At 40.0% G+C, this 13,645-nt stretch overlaps 1 protein-coding gene across 2 annotated transcripts; it reads right to left on the bottom strand.

Annotated features, from left to right (window-relative positions):
- On the bottom strand, nucleotides 1-12,924 carry D2HGDH (D-2-hydroxyglutarate dehydrogenase). Of its 2 annotated transcripts, none has more exons than XM_026693830.2 (10): nucleotides 12,802-12,924; nucleotides 11,366-11,772; nucleotides 10,613-10,670; nucleotides 8,666-8,805; nucleotides 8,056-8,249; nucleotides 7,653-7,821; nucleotides 6,131-6,274; nucleotides 5,341-5,483; nucleotides 2,808-2,973; nucleotides 1-1,316 (listed from the first exon to the last, which is right to left on the bottom strand). In XM_026693830.2, the coding sequence occupies exons 1-10, from the start codon at nucleotides 12,873-12,875 to the stop codon at nucleotides 1,051-1,053; spliced, it is 1,761 nt and encodes a 586-aa protein (XP_026549615.2). In that variant the 5' UTR covers nucleotides 12,876-12,924; the 3' UTR covers nucleotides 1-1,050. The 2 variants fall into 2 exon arrangements, with proteins under 2 accessions (XP_026549615.2, XP_026549550.1); XM_026693765.2 differs by lacking the exon at nucleotides 12,802-12,924 and adding an exon at nucleotides 12,309-12,380.
- Nucleotides 12,925-13,645: the final 721 nt, after the last annotated feature.

Consider the following 13,645-nt stretch of genomic DNA (forward strand, 5'->3'; position numbering starts at 1 on the left):
TCCTTGCAGGGTTTTATTTGCTGTTTATTTGTTATTTAACATATACATTAGTTACATTAACATGTTCTATGTCTGTGCTTAATGTATGCTACTAATCAGGCATTGGGCTTTTCCTGTTAGCTACTGCATGATTCCATATATAAAATGTTTAAAGCTTTGTGTACTGAATCAAACTATTTGAAAACAAAGAAGAAAATGTCATATAGCCAAAAAAGCTAATGCAATCCTAAGTTGCATTAACAGAGTGATACAATCAAGATCAAGTGAGGTACTAATACCACTCTATAAAGCCTTAGTAAGACCACACCTAGAATACCGCATCCAGTTTTGGTCACAACACTATAAAAAAGATGTTGAGACTCTAGTAAAAGTGCAGAGAAGAGCAACCAGGATGATTAGGGGACTGGAGACTAAAACATATGTAGAACGGTTATAGGAACTGGGCATGGCTAGTCTAGTGAAGAGAAGAACCAGGGGAAACATGATAGCAGTGTTCTGCTATTTGAGGGGCTGCCACAGAAAGGAGCTATTTTCTAAAGCAACCGAAGGCCAGACAAGGAATAATGGATGGAAACTGAACAAGGAGAGATTTAACCTGGAAATAAGGAGAAACTTTCTGACAGTGAGAACAATCAACCAATGGAACAGCTTGCCCTCGGAAGTTGTGGGGGCGGCATCACTTGAAACATTCAAGAAGAGATTGGACTCCCATCTGTCAGAAATGGTGTAGAGTCTCCTGCTTGGGCAGGGGGTTGGACTAGGTGACCTACAAGGTCCCTTCCAACTCTGATTATCTGTTATCTGGACTTCAATTCCCAGAATTCCTCAGCCAGCTTTTCTGGCTGAGGAATTCTGGGAGTTGAAGTCCACAAGTCTTAAAGTTGCCAAGGTTGGAGACCCCTGTGGTAGATAATTCTGTGAGATGAATCCAATTCAATTGTTTTATTCTTCTGTTTAAAAAAATAGAAAACTGGCTCTGGCTTCAGAGTTTCTTTACAAAAAGACGTGATACACCATACTTCAAGCAATAGATTAACTCTTCCCAAAGAATCATCTTACAGCCTTTGATGGTAATGTTTTATAAGGGTTTAAAATTCCTTTAGGATCTAACATAACCTTGAACTGCTGCATGAGAAGAACTGCTTCTTTTGGCTTACTGTAGTGGATGTAATGCTTCTTCTTGAAACCCAGGCCATGCTCTGCACTGATGCTTCCATAATATTGTGAAACCCACTCATACACATATGGCTCAATAGCATCCAGCAGAGAATGACTATATGACTCTGCTGTTACATTCAGGTGCAAGTTTCCATCTCCTGTCAAAGCGAATCAGAAATAAGAATTGATTTCAAAAGAGAAAATAGACAATACAAGTATTCTCTGACTGTGATATGCATTAGTACTGAGAATTGGTTTCAAAAGAGAAAGTAGACAATACTAATTCCTTAACTGTGATATGCAATAATATTTTTTTGTTAAAAGGCAACAATTTCCATACTCCTTTGCAGTTAACTGGAGATGGTGAAAATGGTAAGCCAACAACACTTTGTAATATTTTAGTGTTCTTCTCTGGAATGCTGAAATCTTGAGGGTACTAAATTGAAAGTCTATTTTAAACACGGGATCATACCAGTCTTCCATAGTTCATGGCTTTATTTTTGAACAATAAAGAACTAAAAGATATAACTATTGTACTGTCCTCACTACACATTAGTCTGTGTGCAGCTCGACATGCAGCTAAAGCCACCTATCCTCCAATAAAACAGACCATGTGCGTAGATCTGAATGCTTTATTAAAAGAACAGGATATGGTGAAACTGGGGAAAGTAGGAATACATACGAGAACCAAATACAAAATTGACAGTATTGAGTTACTGCTGAACGTAAAAATTAATAAACACAAGCAATCTAAATCTCACCAGTGATGCTCTGTGTGTGGAATATGGGTTTATCCTTGCATGACTATGCGCTACAGATTAAGATGGGTTCTTCTTTGTGCTTCTGCCTTCTCCAAATGCTAAAGGAAATGGAGTCTGGCTTTCCAGCGTGCACTTGTTTTGAGAGTGCAGGCTGATGGATGAAGGGGTTGGGTCAGCTTCAAACAATACAATTGATATTTGTCTCTCCAGCCACTAGATAGAGCTAGAGAGCAACAACAGTATATAAAAGTTATATGCTGGGGCATGACAACTATCATATTCTTGAAAGACAGAAAAAAATACAGAGGGACACTAGTTTCTTGGCAGCAAAGAATAACTGTGTTTTAATCTTTGTGCATAACATCTCATGTCCATATTTATAATAAAGCCTGGCCTTCTGTCCCTTTCAAAAGCTACTGGAACAACTTTGCCAACCTGTGCCTTCCATAAGGTTAGTTCATGGGCTTAGGAAATAATGCCCTATGTTCATGCTTAGTAGTCTCTTTCTGAAATTTCCTGCCCAAAGAACTCATGTGATTTCAGCATTTCCAGAAAAGATCGTCCAAATATTACAATCCGGCAATGGATTGTTTCATTTTTAAAGCATAATTTTTTCTGGGCCAAGAACACTTTCTCCCCTAATATAGATGCTTTTGGTAATTCCGTCAGGTCAGCAAATATTACATCTTTGCTGCAGATGCCTGAACCATGCACAAATACACCAACTCAACTGAGACCAAAAGATAATGGCTTAACATTATCTAGAAATTGAAAGCTGAAATGAGATTTAAATCCAGAACTGAAACACAATCAGATAATTTGCTACAATGATTCAAAATCCAAATCATTCATAATTCAGGAAGTTTTTATCAAGATAGTGGAACTCACCTAGATGTCCATAGCCAACCACATTCTTAGCATCTGTATCCAGCCGTACTTTCATGTCAGTCACAAGATCATAGAGTTTTTCCACAGGGAGTGAAATGTCATATTTATAAACAACTCCATCACATGTCAGGGCTTCTGTGATACGTTCCCGTAAAGCCCATAATGCCTGTAGTTGACCAAATATATTGTTTGCGGGAAACAATACCACCTTGGCATTCTTAAAGAATATATGATTGGCAAAAGTTATGGGTTTCACTGCGCTCATTTCTGAATGCTGTATTATTTTTATTGGTTTGTTCCGCTGTATCCTGTTTTAGATTATTTTTTTAATGAAACCAGGTTAAAAAAGAATATACAACAAGTAACTTACATTATATTCATTTAGATGTGTACACTGAGCAGCAATGCTTGCATCAGCACTGCAGGATTTGGGACCAAAAGGTCTCTTGTATAAATAAGGGATAAGAGGCACATTTTGGATTAAGAGCATTGTCTGCACACTATTCCAATATGGCAGACATACCTTCTATAGAGAAAGGCAATTACTTATTTGCAAACTATGGGCCATTCTATATGAGGCCTGGGTCCAAAACCTTCATTTATTAATTCGATGAAATAGCTCTCATCTCCTTAAGAACCAAAATGCATTCTGCCAACTCAAGTTATCTTTGTCTTTTTTCTAGTTCTGGGCATATTTCCCAACAAAGCATTATGCCGTAGCCTTTCAAACCACTTTTTAAATTGTCTAACATATATATATGGGACTAACAAGGGGTTTAGACATTAGACGAGAAGCAAAGATGGGACAACTTTTTAAACCTAGAAACTGCATTATGATTGTTAGGTATAACATTGATACCAAATATGGTTTGGGTGAATAAATATATAAAACTTAGATATCATGGTTTAAGTGCTTATCACTTTAAGCACAATGCTGCAGGCAATTAGCCGATTAAGGGTGCGGTTAGAAGTTACAATATAAGGAAGCATTAGAAGCTGGAAAGCTTACTGCGACTAACTCTGTGTGACTGTGACTGTGCCTGTGACTGAGATGTTCCTGTCTGCTACTGTTTGCTGATTTACTGCGTAATTCTACTGTTCTACTGTTTGAACTTCTTGCTGAATATCCAGCGATTGTTCCTCTGGAGAGAGGCACCGGAGGAGGAGAAGATATCTTTATCGGCTGATAAAGATATTGTAAGGACTCTTAACTTGGACTATACTAGTGAGTCTTACTGGATGGAAATACTGTGAATGACTTAATGGACTGAATGACAATGCTTTAAACTCTAAATGGATTAAAAACTATTTAAACTACAAACAGTGTTTGTGTTCAGTGTGTGTATACTCTGGGGCCCTTCCACTCTCGTTTGGCTGCCTGGTTTGACTACTGCTGCAATACTCTGCTAGGGGTTAATCCCCAAACACTAACAATGATCTTCTGTCTTGCCTGAGGGTTTAGGGGATGCCGGTAATGATACTGAGTCTTTAAAATGCAAAACATGTAAATTTTAGACTCACTCATTCTGTGGGGTTCTGAGGATTGTAGATGGGTACTGGTGTTCACACAAGACCCACATATTGAGGGTAAGTTCTGCAGCAGAGTAGTTACATTCCCAGGTCCCATAAGATGAGTCTCATAGATGACTCTCATAGACCCAAATGTCTATGGAGATTCTCAGTCATCCAGGTCATGGTTGTCTCAAAGGTGTTTTTTCAAGAGACAACTGGACTTTCTGGTTTTTCTTTGAAGACATTTTGTTTCTCATCCAAGAAGCTTCTTCAGAGCTAAAGAATCTTCTTGGATGAGAAGCGAAATATCCTCGAAGCAAAACCAGAAAGTCCAGTTGTCTCTTTAAAAAGCACCTTTGGGATGGGACCCAAAATGCAACTACTCTGCCTGATTTTATGGACCATCAGAAATATTTGGGAATAACATTCCCTCAGATAATCTAGACCAAGGATGTCAAACACAAGGCCTGAGGGCTGGATCCCACAGGGCCGTATTGGAAAATGCAAGGGGCCGGCCCGTGTCTCTTCGGCACGGTCTACCCAATGCGAAAAGGAAACATCGGGCCAGCATGGCATGGCTTCAGCCCGGTCTACCCAATGCAAAAGGGAAACATCGAGCCAATGTGGCTTCAGCCTGGTCTACCCAGTGCACAGAGGAAACATGCCAGCAGTTTGGGGACTGGTGTCAATCTGGCCATGCCCACCCAATCAGCCATGCCGTGCCTGGTGTCAAGCTGGCCACACCCACCCAGTTGGCCACACCCACCCAATCAACCACACCACCTGGTCCCCCAAGGTCAACCACAACCCTGATGTGAAATTGTGTTTGACACCCCTGATCTAGACATTTCTCTGAGACTCTTACACCAACAAAGCTACAGTGTATTGTTTGAATTTAGCATTCAGTGATCACTTATCAAAACTACATGGCCAAGAGTTGCAAATTCAACTCAAGTATGTTTCAAATTTAAATCATGTTTGAATCCAAACCAAACATGCTGGTAAGAAAGAAAAAAAATACCTTTATCTTTTTTCCTTCTGAGGCCAGAGTTCCATCTACTACCAAATCTGAGTCCATTACATGTTCCAGGAAATGGCTGAGTTTTTCCTCATCATGAGTAGAATTGGAGCCTGAAGTCTCAATTAACACATAAAAAGGACTTTCTAGGTTTACAAAAAGCAGAAATAAAGAGTCATACAATTTCAAACATATACATCTACTGAAACTATGAGATTTTACTTGTAAAAATTAAATCAAATTTCCTAGGATTATGAAAATTGAATAATATAGAGTTGGGACACACATACATAAAGTCCTACTGTAGTGATGGGATGTTCTTGGGAGGGATGAGCAAAGAATGTCAGGAGTGTATGCCAAGAGTACATATTCTCAGCAGGGACACCAGAAGTGTGAAAGTTATCCCAGCTGCCCAACTAAAGTCAAAGAGTACAGTGAAAAATAGGACTAAAATTAAATATACAGACCAAATTAATAACAATAGATACAACAATCAGCCTTAGAATTAACAATAAAAATGCTGAAGTATGGTTAGCTTCTTCCTTTTAGGATCAACCATCACCATAAAGGAACAAGCAGTTGAGAAATACACCCAATTCAAGCACTTGCTAGAGCAGCCATGAAGACTTTGGAAAAGATATTTAAATACCATGATGCTGGCTAGGGAATTCTGGGAATTGAAGTCCATATATCTTAACCCACCATTCAAAACCAGCCATCAGATTATTTAAGCAAAAATAAATTTGCATACATATAACTAGTAATGAGAATCCACTTGTAGAGCAGCTGGTACCTGCTACTGGGTTGGTCAGTTTCAGATGTCTCTCTACCAACTTCATGCATCCATTGTCCATGAACTCATAAGCAGAAAGAATTTCTCCCAGCATATCCTTGCAGGTTATGAAGGTTTTCAGGACTTGAGAGAAACTTGGGCAAGCTTTATGGTAAAAGCAAAAATCACAGAAAATAAGTAAGGCGGCATACAAACAAAATTAAAAAATGGTAGGGAAAAAGCACTGGAACTTTTCATATCTATTCTTTTTCTTTAAATATGTAATTGCTATCTTCATTCATTTTACTTTCACTCCAAGATGAATAAAAGAGAACGAAACTGATAAAGTCATTTCTACAAAACTAAAATAGATAATAGAAATTTAATTGTTCTCATTTAGAGTTTGCACGAAAGGCAGAAATTAGTCCATTCTCCTAGCTTTCACAAATGAAGGTGAATATATGTTTCCCAGGATAAGGTTGCAGGATCTAATCTGAGTCGGTCACCAAAGGTTTTGTCTTCTGAGCTTTCAGACTTCTGCTGGAGCCCATCCTCAAGAAAGAGAACGGGCTCTAGGCGCGAGTTTGAAAGCTCGGAAGACAAAATCTCTGGTCCCAGTGACTGACCCAGATTGGATGCCCCAGCTTTGCTTGACAGTTCCCCTGTCCTCCAGCAAATATCACCAACTGAAGGGAAAACACCCACTATCCATCTTAATATGATGAAACAGGGCTGGAGGAGAAGTTGAATTCTGACATTTGCTTTGTTTAGGTCCAAGTGTTTAGTAAGGGTGTTCAAAGGGAACATGACACTTTGCCAAGATGTGTGCTACTCCAAGAAAGTACTAAAGTCATATTCAAAACCATCTCAGACAACAACTGTGGGAAAGGCACACTACGAAACAGCAGAGCAAGATTTTCTCTCTTCCCAACATCATCATGCACTGCCCACATCCTGTGATTTATCAGTAGCTATTCAAGCTGATTCAAACTTTGCAACCAGGAATAGCTTGGAGATTTGGTAGGTATTGGGCAAGAGCCTGGTTTTAAAGACCCAGACTTACCTATTGCCCAAATCAGAATGGACCCAGAAGACAGTAGCCAGGCCTCACAGGGCACCAGAACTAATAGGACCAATAGATCCCAGGTTGAATCCATCCCTTAGAAGCCACTCGAGTTTCATTCTACATGAGAGTTGTGATTTGCCACTGACAACAGTTTTAAGGTGACATCTATAAATTAGACAAGATTCATGATAATTCTATTTCATATTCAGTTATTATTTCAGGATGCCTTCATTTCTCACATCTGCATGTGGCTTCCGTGCCAATAGTAAAAAGCAGTTTGCTGGTGGCATAAATTATTTTCCCCGTTCTCATCCCAGTTTTCATCACTAACACTGTTAATCACATCAAATGGTTACAAAACCTGAACATAAGAAAGTAGCCTTGATAAACTAACTGCTGCCGCAGATGCATTCTTCCTGTGCAAGACTTGGAAGTACAAAAAGTGCACTAAAAACAAGAGACAGGAATGACTCGCACCAAGAAATGCCAGATTCACAGCATTTGGTTTCTGTGGACAGAGGATGGATACAGCAGTGACCACCCCCAAAGTCCCTTCTGAGCCAATGAAAAGCTGCTTCAAGTCATAGCCAGTGTTGTCTTTCCGCAGAGATGCCAAACAGTTCAGGATGGAGCCATCAGCCAGCACCTGAAAGAGGACAAACTTTGGTTTATCATTAATGAATAATACAGTGTTCTTATTTTAAATCTTGTTTATAATGGTTACACAGGCCAAACAAGAGAAACAGTATTTTCTAAGTTGCATTTTTGTAGAAGAAAGGAATATAGTAGCACCTTTGAAATAAAATAAAGGGAGTGGTAGAGAATAATTACTTTAAACAATTAAAAAAATCAGAAAGGGCTTTTTTGAATTTCAACTTACCACTTCTAATCCAAGAACTGTCCCTCGAAGAGATCCATACCTTAGGAGGCGCAAGCCGCCTGCGTTTGTAGCTACATTTCCTCCAATATGGCAACTGCCTTTAGCTCCAAGGTCAAGAGGCATGACAAAGCCCTTTGGCTCCAAATACTGGTTGAGGTTCTCTAAAATGCAGCCCGCCTGGCAAATCAGGATTCCTGAGGCATAAGTATCAAGTCACAGTAATGTCAGATAAATATAATTCTCTTTCTAATGGAACAGCTTTCTCCAAATTCAGGCATAAAACAAACAGGTTGGATTTGTGGGATACAATTAACAATCAAAGATCTAGCAGCTGCATCTTCACGCCTGGCTAAGTTCAATTAATTTTAACAGTGGTTTTCATTTAGCACGCTACCTAACCCAATCTCTGGTGAATTTATGGCTCAATATATTGTGCAAAACAAAAAAAAAGGAATTAAATTTCAAGTTGTGGTATGAATTCAGTTGGATAACCATGAGTAGGTCACTATCTCTTCAACTAACCTTCCTTGCAGTAGTCAGGTGACTATTATATATACAAGATCCTTTCTTAGACCACAGACTTGCCCCCCAAGCCTTGACAAGAACTTACCAGAAATATGGTCGAAACTGATGATCTGGTTCATAAGTCCTGTAGAAAGAATGATCTCATCAAAGACAGGAACACTGCCACCAACAAGGCCGGTATTGCCTCCCTGAGGATTCACAGCCAAGTTTTTCTCATTGCAATACCTGAAAAGGAACACATTTTTGACCATTCTAGAAGTGAAAAATGCTGCATCCAGGACACAATTACTTTAGGTCTCCCCAGATCAAGTGAGAGTAAACTTTCTGGCTTCTAGTCACAAAGTCAGTATGATTCCTATATTAACACATGGGGATGGCTAGCAGTGGGAGTTCATCCAAAATCCAGGAAATGATTGTCAACATTTAGCTAATCTTCACCTAACAACCATTTGTTTAGGGACCATTCAAAGCCATAACAGCACTGAAAAAAGTAATTTACCACCAGTTCTTGTACTTATGACCATCAAGGCACCCCCATGGTCATGTCATCAAAATTCAGGTGTTTGGCAACCAGCATGTATTTACAATGGTTGCAATGTCCTGGGGTCATGGGATTACTATTTGGGATCTTCCCTGCCAGTTTTTGAGAAGCAGATTAATGGAGGAAGCTAGATTTGCTTAATAACCATGTGATTAAGTTAACAATTAGTGATTCACTTAATAATTATATCAAACAGGTTGTAAAATCAAGTGTGACTTATCTAACAACCATCCTGCTTACCAACAAAAATCCTGGCTTCAATTGTATCATATGTTGAGGACTTCCTGGATTGTCAGCATTCAGTATACACTAAATCAGGGATCTCCAACCTTGGCAACATTAAGACTTGTGGACTTCAACTCCCAGAATTCTGGGAGTTGAAGTCCACAAGTTTTAATGTTGCCAAGGTTGAAGACCCATGCACTAAATGACTGTCAGCATTTGGTACCTATTTAGTTGATACTGCTTCATCAAATGGTTATATGCTTGCATAAATGGATGTATAAATATGTCCTAGGAGAATTTGCATGTTTCCTAGGAAAGTCGACATGCAAAACTCCCTTTGATTATATATACTTCTATACACTATAGATGTATGGATGCTTCCTGACTGAAGGCTGATACTGCTTCCAGTCACAAGATACCAGCTATTCCATCATTTTTCCATTTTTGGTGGAAAAGCTACAGTAGTAAGAAAAAGACAGAAGTGTTGGGAAAATTTGGAAAGATTATAGTCAACAATATTTAAATCTTCTATAAATATCATTTGTCTGTGGGAGGGGATTAAACAAATGCATTCTGAGTCTGGAAGTAACCTAGGATAGAAAAATCCATCTATCTAGAAGCACAATTTTGGCAGCACTTTTTAATCTGTTTTAAGGTTAATGTCTTCTTAAAAGCACAAAGCTGATATGGAGTATACTCTGAGGATACCTTAGTGTTGTCTTAGTTTCTCTTATTAGACAAAGATCAAGTCAACTGAAAAGTATAGAGAATTGTTCTGTGCTCCCACATAAAAATTACTTGTTCATCACTTAAGAGACTATGAGAAGACCCAGGAGATAAAAATTAGTGTAATGTTTTATTCTCTGTATGTAGTAATTACAAGCTTTTTTCTATCCTCTTCAACATCATTTATCATACAAGATCATGCTTATATTTTTCCCTACTTAATGCACCTTAAACCTTAATACTAACTGCTCTTTACTTGCTTCAGGCTTAACACTGATAGTCCAGTTACAAAAGGGGATGAGGGAGGGAGAGGCAAGGAGGGGAGAGAAGAGAGAGATGGAAAGAAGACTCTTCTTCAAAAACTACAATCCTAACTCCTGAAGCACTCAGACTTTAGAAACGTAACAGGACATGGCCCATTTTGTTTCATTCTGTACTCTGTTCTTCACATATCTATGGACAATAGAGAAGCAAGGCACATTCTTTTGAATAACAAAATTTCTAACACACTGTGCACTATATTCAAAGCAACATGGTTACTTGAGAATCTGAGATACTTCCATTGTTGTCCGTGGCTTTAGCAGTAGTGTACTGCAGCCTGCAATGGAAATGAGAGAATTCTATTACAAGCATGTAAAGGTAAAAGATAAAGGTTCCCCTCGCACATATGTGCTAGTCGTTTCTGGTTCTAGGGGGCAGGGCTCATCTCCGTTACAAAGCCAAAGAGTCAGCGCTGTCCGAAGACATCTCCGTGGTTATGTGGCCATGACTAAAAGCCGAAGACCACCCAAAGTGGTCGCTGTTTTTCTACTTGCATTTTTACATGCTTCCGAACTGCTAGGCTGGCAGAAGCTGGGACAAGTAACGGGAGCTCACTCTGTTATACGGTGCTAGGGATTCGAACCTCTGAACTGCCGCCCTTTCTGTTGGACGAGCTCAGCATCTTAGCCACTGAGGCATCTCAACAAGCATGACCGGAGTCCAATTACTCAACCCTTCATGCATCGGGATTAGATGAGGGAGCGGATTAACCTACCCCACCCATCACTTATTTCTTTAGCTGCAAAAAAAATAATAAAACCCACCCTAGAATAAAGATAGATACACAATGCAACTTAATTGATATTACACTATGGATACTCCTATGCAGTACAATTCCCCCCTTCGATGCCAGATTTATCCTTAAGTAATGCTTTGAGCTAAAGACCTGTGCTATGCTGTTTGCAGAACTGCTTTATCAGGATGGCAACTATAGCAATGTTCGGTTGTAATAAAACATTTAAAATGATTTACCTCTCACAGACTTTAGCCAGTCCACATTGAAAGATTTGAGTTCCTCTGCATCAGTAATGACCCTCCCAGGCAAAAGGTGCTCAAAGAAATTTAAATCAGAATCAGAAATACAGGCAAAAGGCAGCCTCTCTACCCCATAGCGTTCACAGGTGAGCATTACTTCCTGGAGATGAAGCTGGCTGGTGTGCAGATTTCTCTTAGTTATGTTGCTGATGCTCCATTGGAGAGAAGGGAAGAGCAGAAATGTCTTCAGTGGTACTGTGGCTTTCTTCTCAATTCTGGATAGAGCGGCAGTCCTATTCCATATACTCCTAGGTTTTTTTGGGCATCTAGCAACCAATCTGGGTACAGTCCCAATGTACTGAAATAGACAAGGCCAGACAAGGCTGGAAATAGCCATAATCAACCTGAAACATAAAAATAACCAGATGGAATCCCTCTTTCCAGAAAGCTCCCATTGTAATTTTCCCTTTTTAAAAAATGAAGACCATTAAAATGTTTAGAAAGTCATAATCTGATAGGATCACATGACACAGCAATTTGCTAAGCTATTCTAAGGAATCAGGGACTAAAAATCAATCACAACTGACTTCATCAGTCCTGTTTATTTCTACATTGCTATATAGGAGAAAATACATTTTTCAATAAAGTATAACTGCATTAATTCTGCAAGATAGGCAATGTGAATAATTGCTTGTGCTCCGAAACATGAAGGGCCTTCATCCAAAATGCAGTTCGGTATTTGAAATGAAGTTTTTACAAGAAGTAAATATGAAAACTTGTTTCACAAAGCATGCACACAGTGCAAAAATGGGCAAGGAAGCTGAACTTTCTGGATGGAAACCATAGAAGAGACTAAATCAGATAAGCCTTCTAAGTCTCACTTTACCTATCTTCAAATTACTTCATCACTTTATTTAACATCCTAGTTAAATGAACTCACGTTCAGCAGTGTTTCCCAACCTTGACAATTTTCAATTACAGTGTATTAATTTCAGGTGCTTTACAGTTCTCCACTTGGCAGGTTATTGTGGAGGTTATTCGGCTAGCTGAAGTCCAGAAAACGAACTTTGACATTTGGCTTGAACATCCCCCCTCCCTCTTTTTTTTTTTTTTTTTGCTCTCTTCCTGCTAATTGGAAAATATCAACCATTGCGCGCTATTTTGTGACCTCGAACTGGTTTGCAAGCGGGTTTCTTTTTTTCTTTTTACGATGGCTGGGACTTGAATAGGAAAGGGAATAAAACGAGGGGGGGGCAGGTCAGAGCTCGGTGCTTCTTTTTTTCGAGCTGCTGGGAAAATTATAGCAGAGCGGAAGGAGCAGGACCTGGAGGAGAATTCTGATCCGCGGTAGCAGAGCGGTAGGGAAGGGAAAAGAAGGGAAGGGTGTCGCCAGGCGGAAGTTTCTTCTGTGCACCTCGCAAGCACCTACTCACTTTTTGCACCAGACCGGGGCCGACTTTTGCCTCTCGGGAAGATCTAGGCGGTCCCTTGTTCGCTCCGCCCCCATCTTTGCGGGTAAAGAAGCGACACGCCACGTGAGATCGCTTCAAAGGCTCGTCGCCTAAGGCCGACTGAGTAGGTCGGGTACGGATGGATGTGGGTGGTGGTCCTGCTTCCCGACTCTTCCCTCGCAGCGCTGGATCTCTACCTTTTAACGCGCATCGTTCGCCCTGCCGATTCAGATCAGAAGCGTCCCAATTAAGACATAGCCTAACGCCCCCCGGGGCTATCAGAGAGGCACTAGAAATACAATCGTTTGCCGTTTAAACTTTAACGAGTGTATTAGAGGTTTTTTTATGTGAATATTCCGGTTAATGCTCGTATTAAAATAGCGGGTGCTTCGGGAAAAAGTCTAAAAGTTAAACTATCTTGCCCCACCCACTCGGCTTTTTGGCCACAGTAGAAAGGCGTTGGGGGGGGGGAGGGGGGAGAAACGTGTTCCATTTCCCACCCACCCAGACTTTAAAATGAAAATGGAAAGTCAGTAGATAACATCAGTTCTCATTCTCAATTCAGCCCCAGGAACATTGAGAAGCGGTTATTGGGGCATTGGCCAAGCATGCTAGCTGAGGCATTTTGGGAGTTGACGTGCACACTTCTTTAAAAGTTGCTGTGGTTGAGAATTCTGGGCTAAAGTGTCAAGATACATTACTTGAACTCCAATCACCCGGTGACTCCAGATGTGCCGGAACTATTTCTTGAATCCCCAGAGTTCTAGTCTTTCTGGAAGGCACAAAGCTGGCAGAAACTGTGCTATTAGATCATCACTCTTGCCAG

The sequence above is a fragment of the Notechis scutatus genome, chromosome 4 (assembly GCF_049901735.1).
Source record: "Notechis scutatus isolate UNSWTSFEM ecotype Mainland chromosome 4, rNotScu1.2, whole genome shotgun sequence".
NCBI lineage: Eukaryota > Metazoa > Chordata > Lepidosauria > Squamata > Elapidae > Notechis > Notechis scutatus.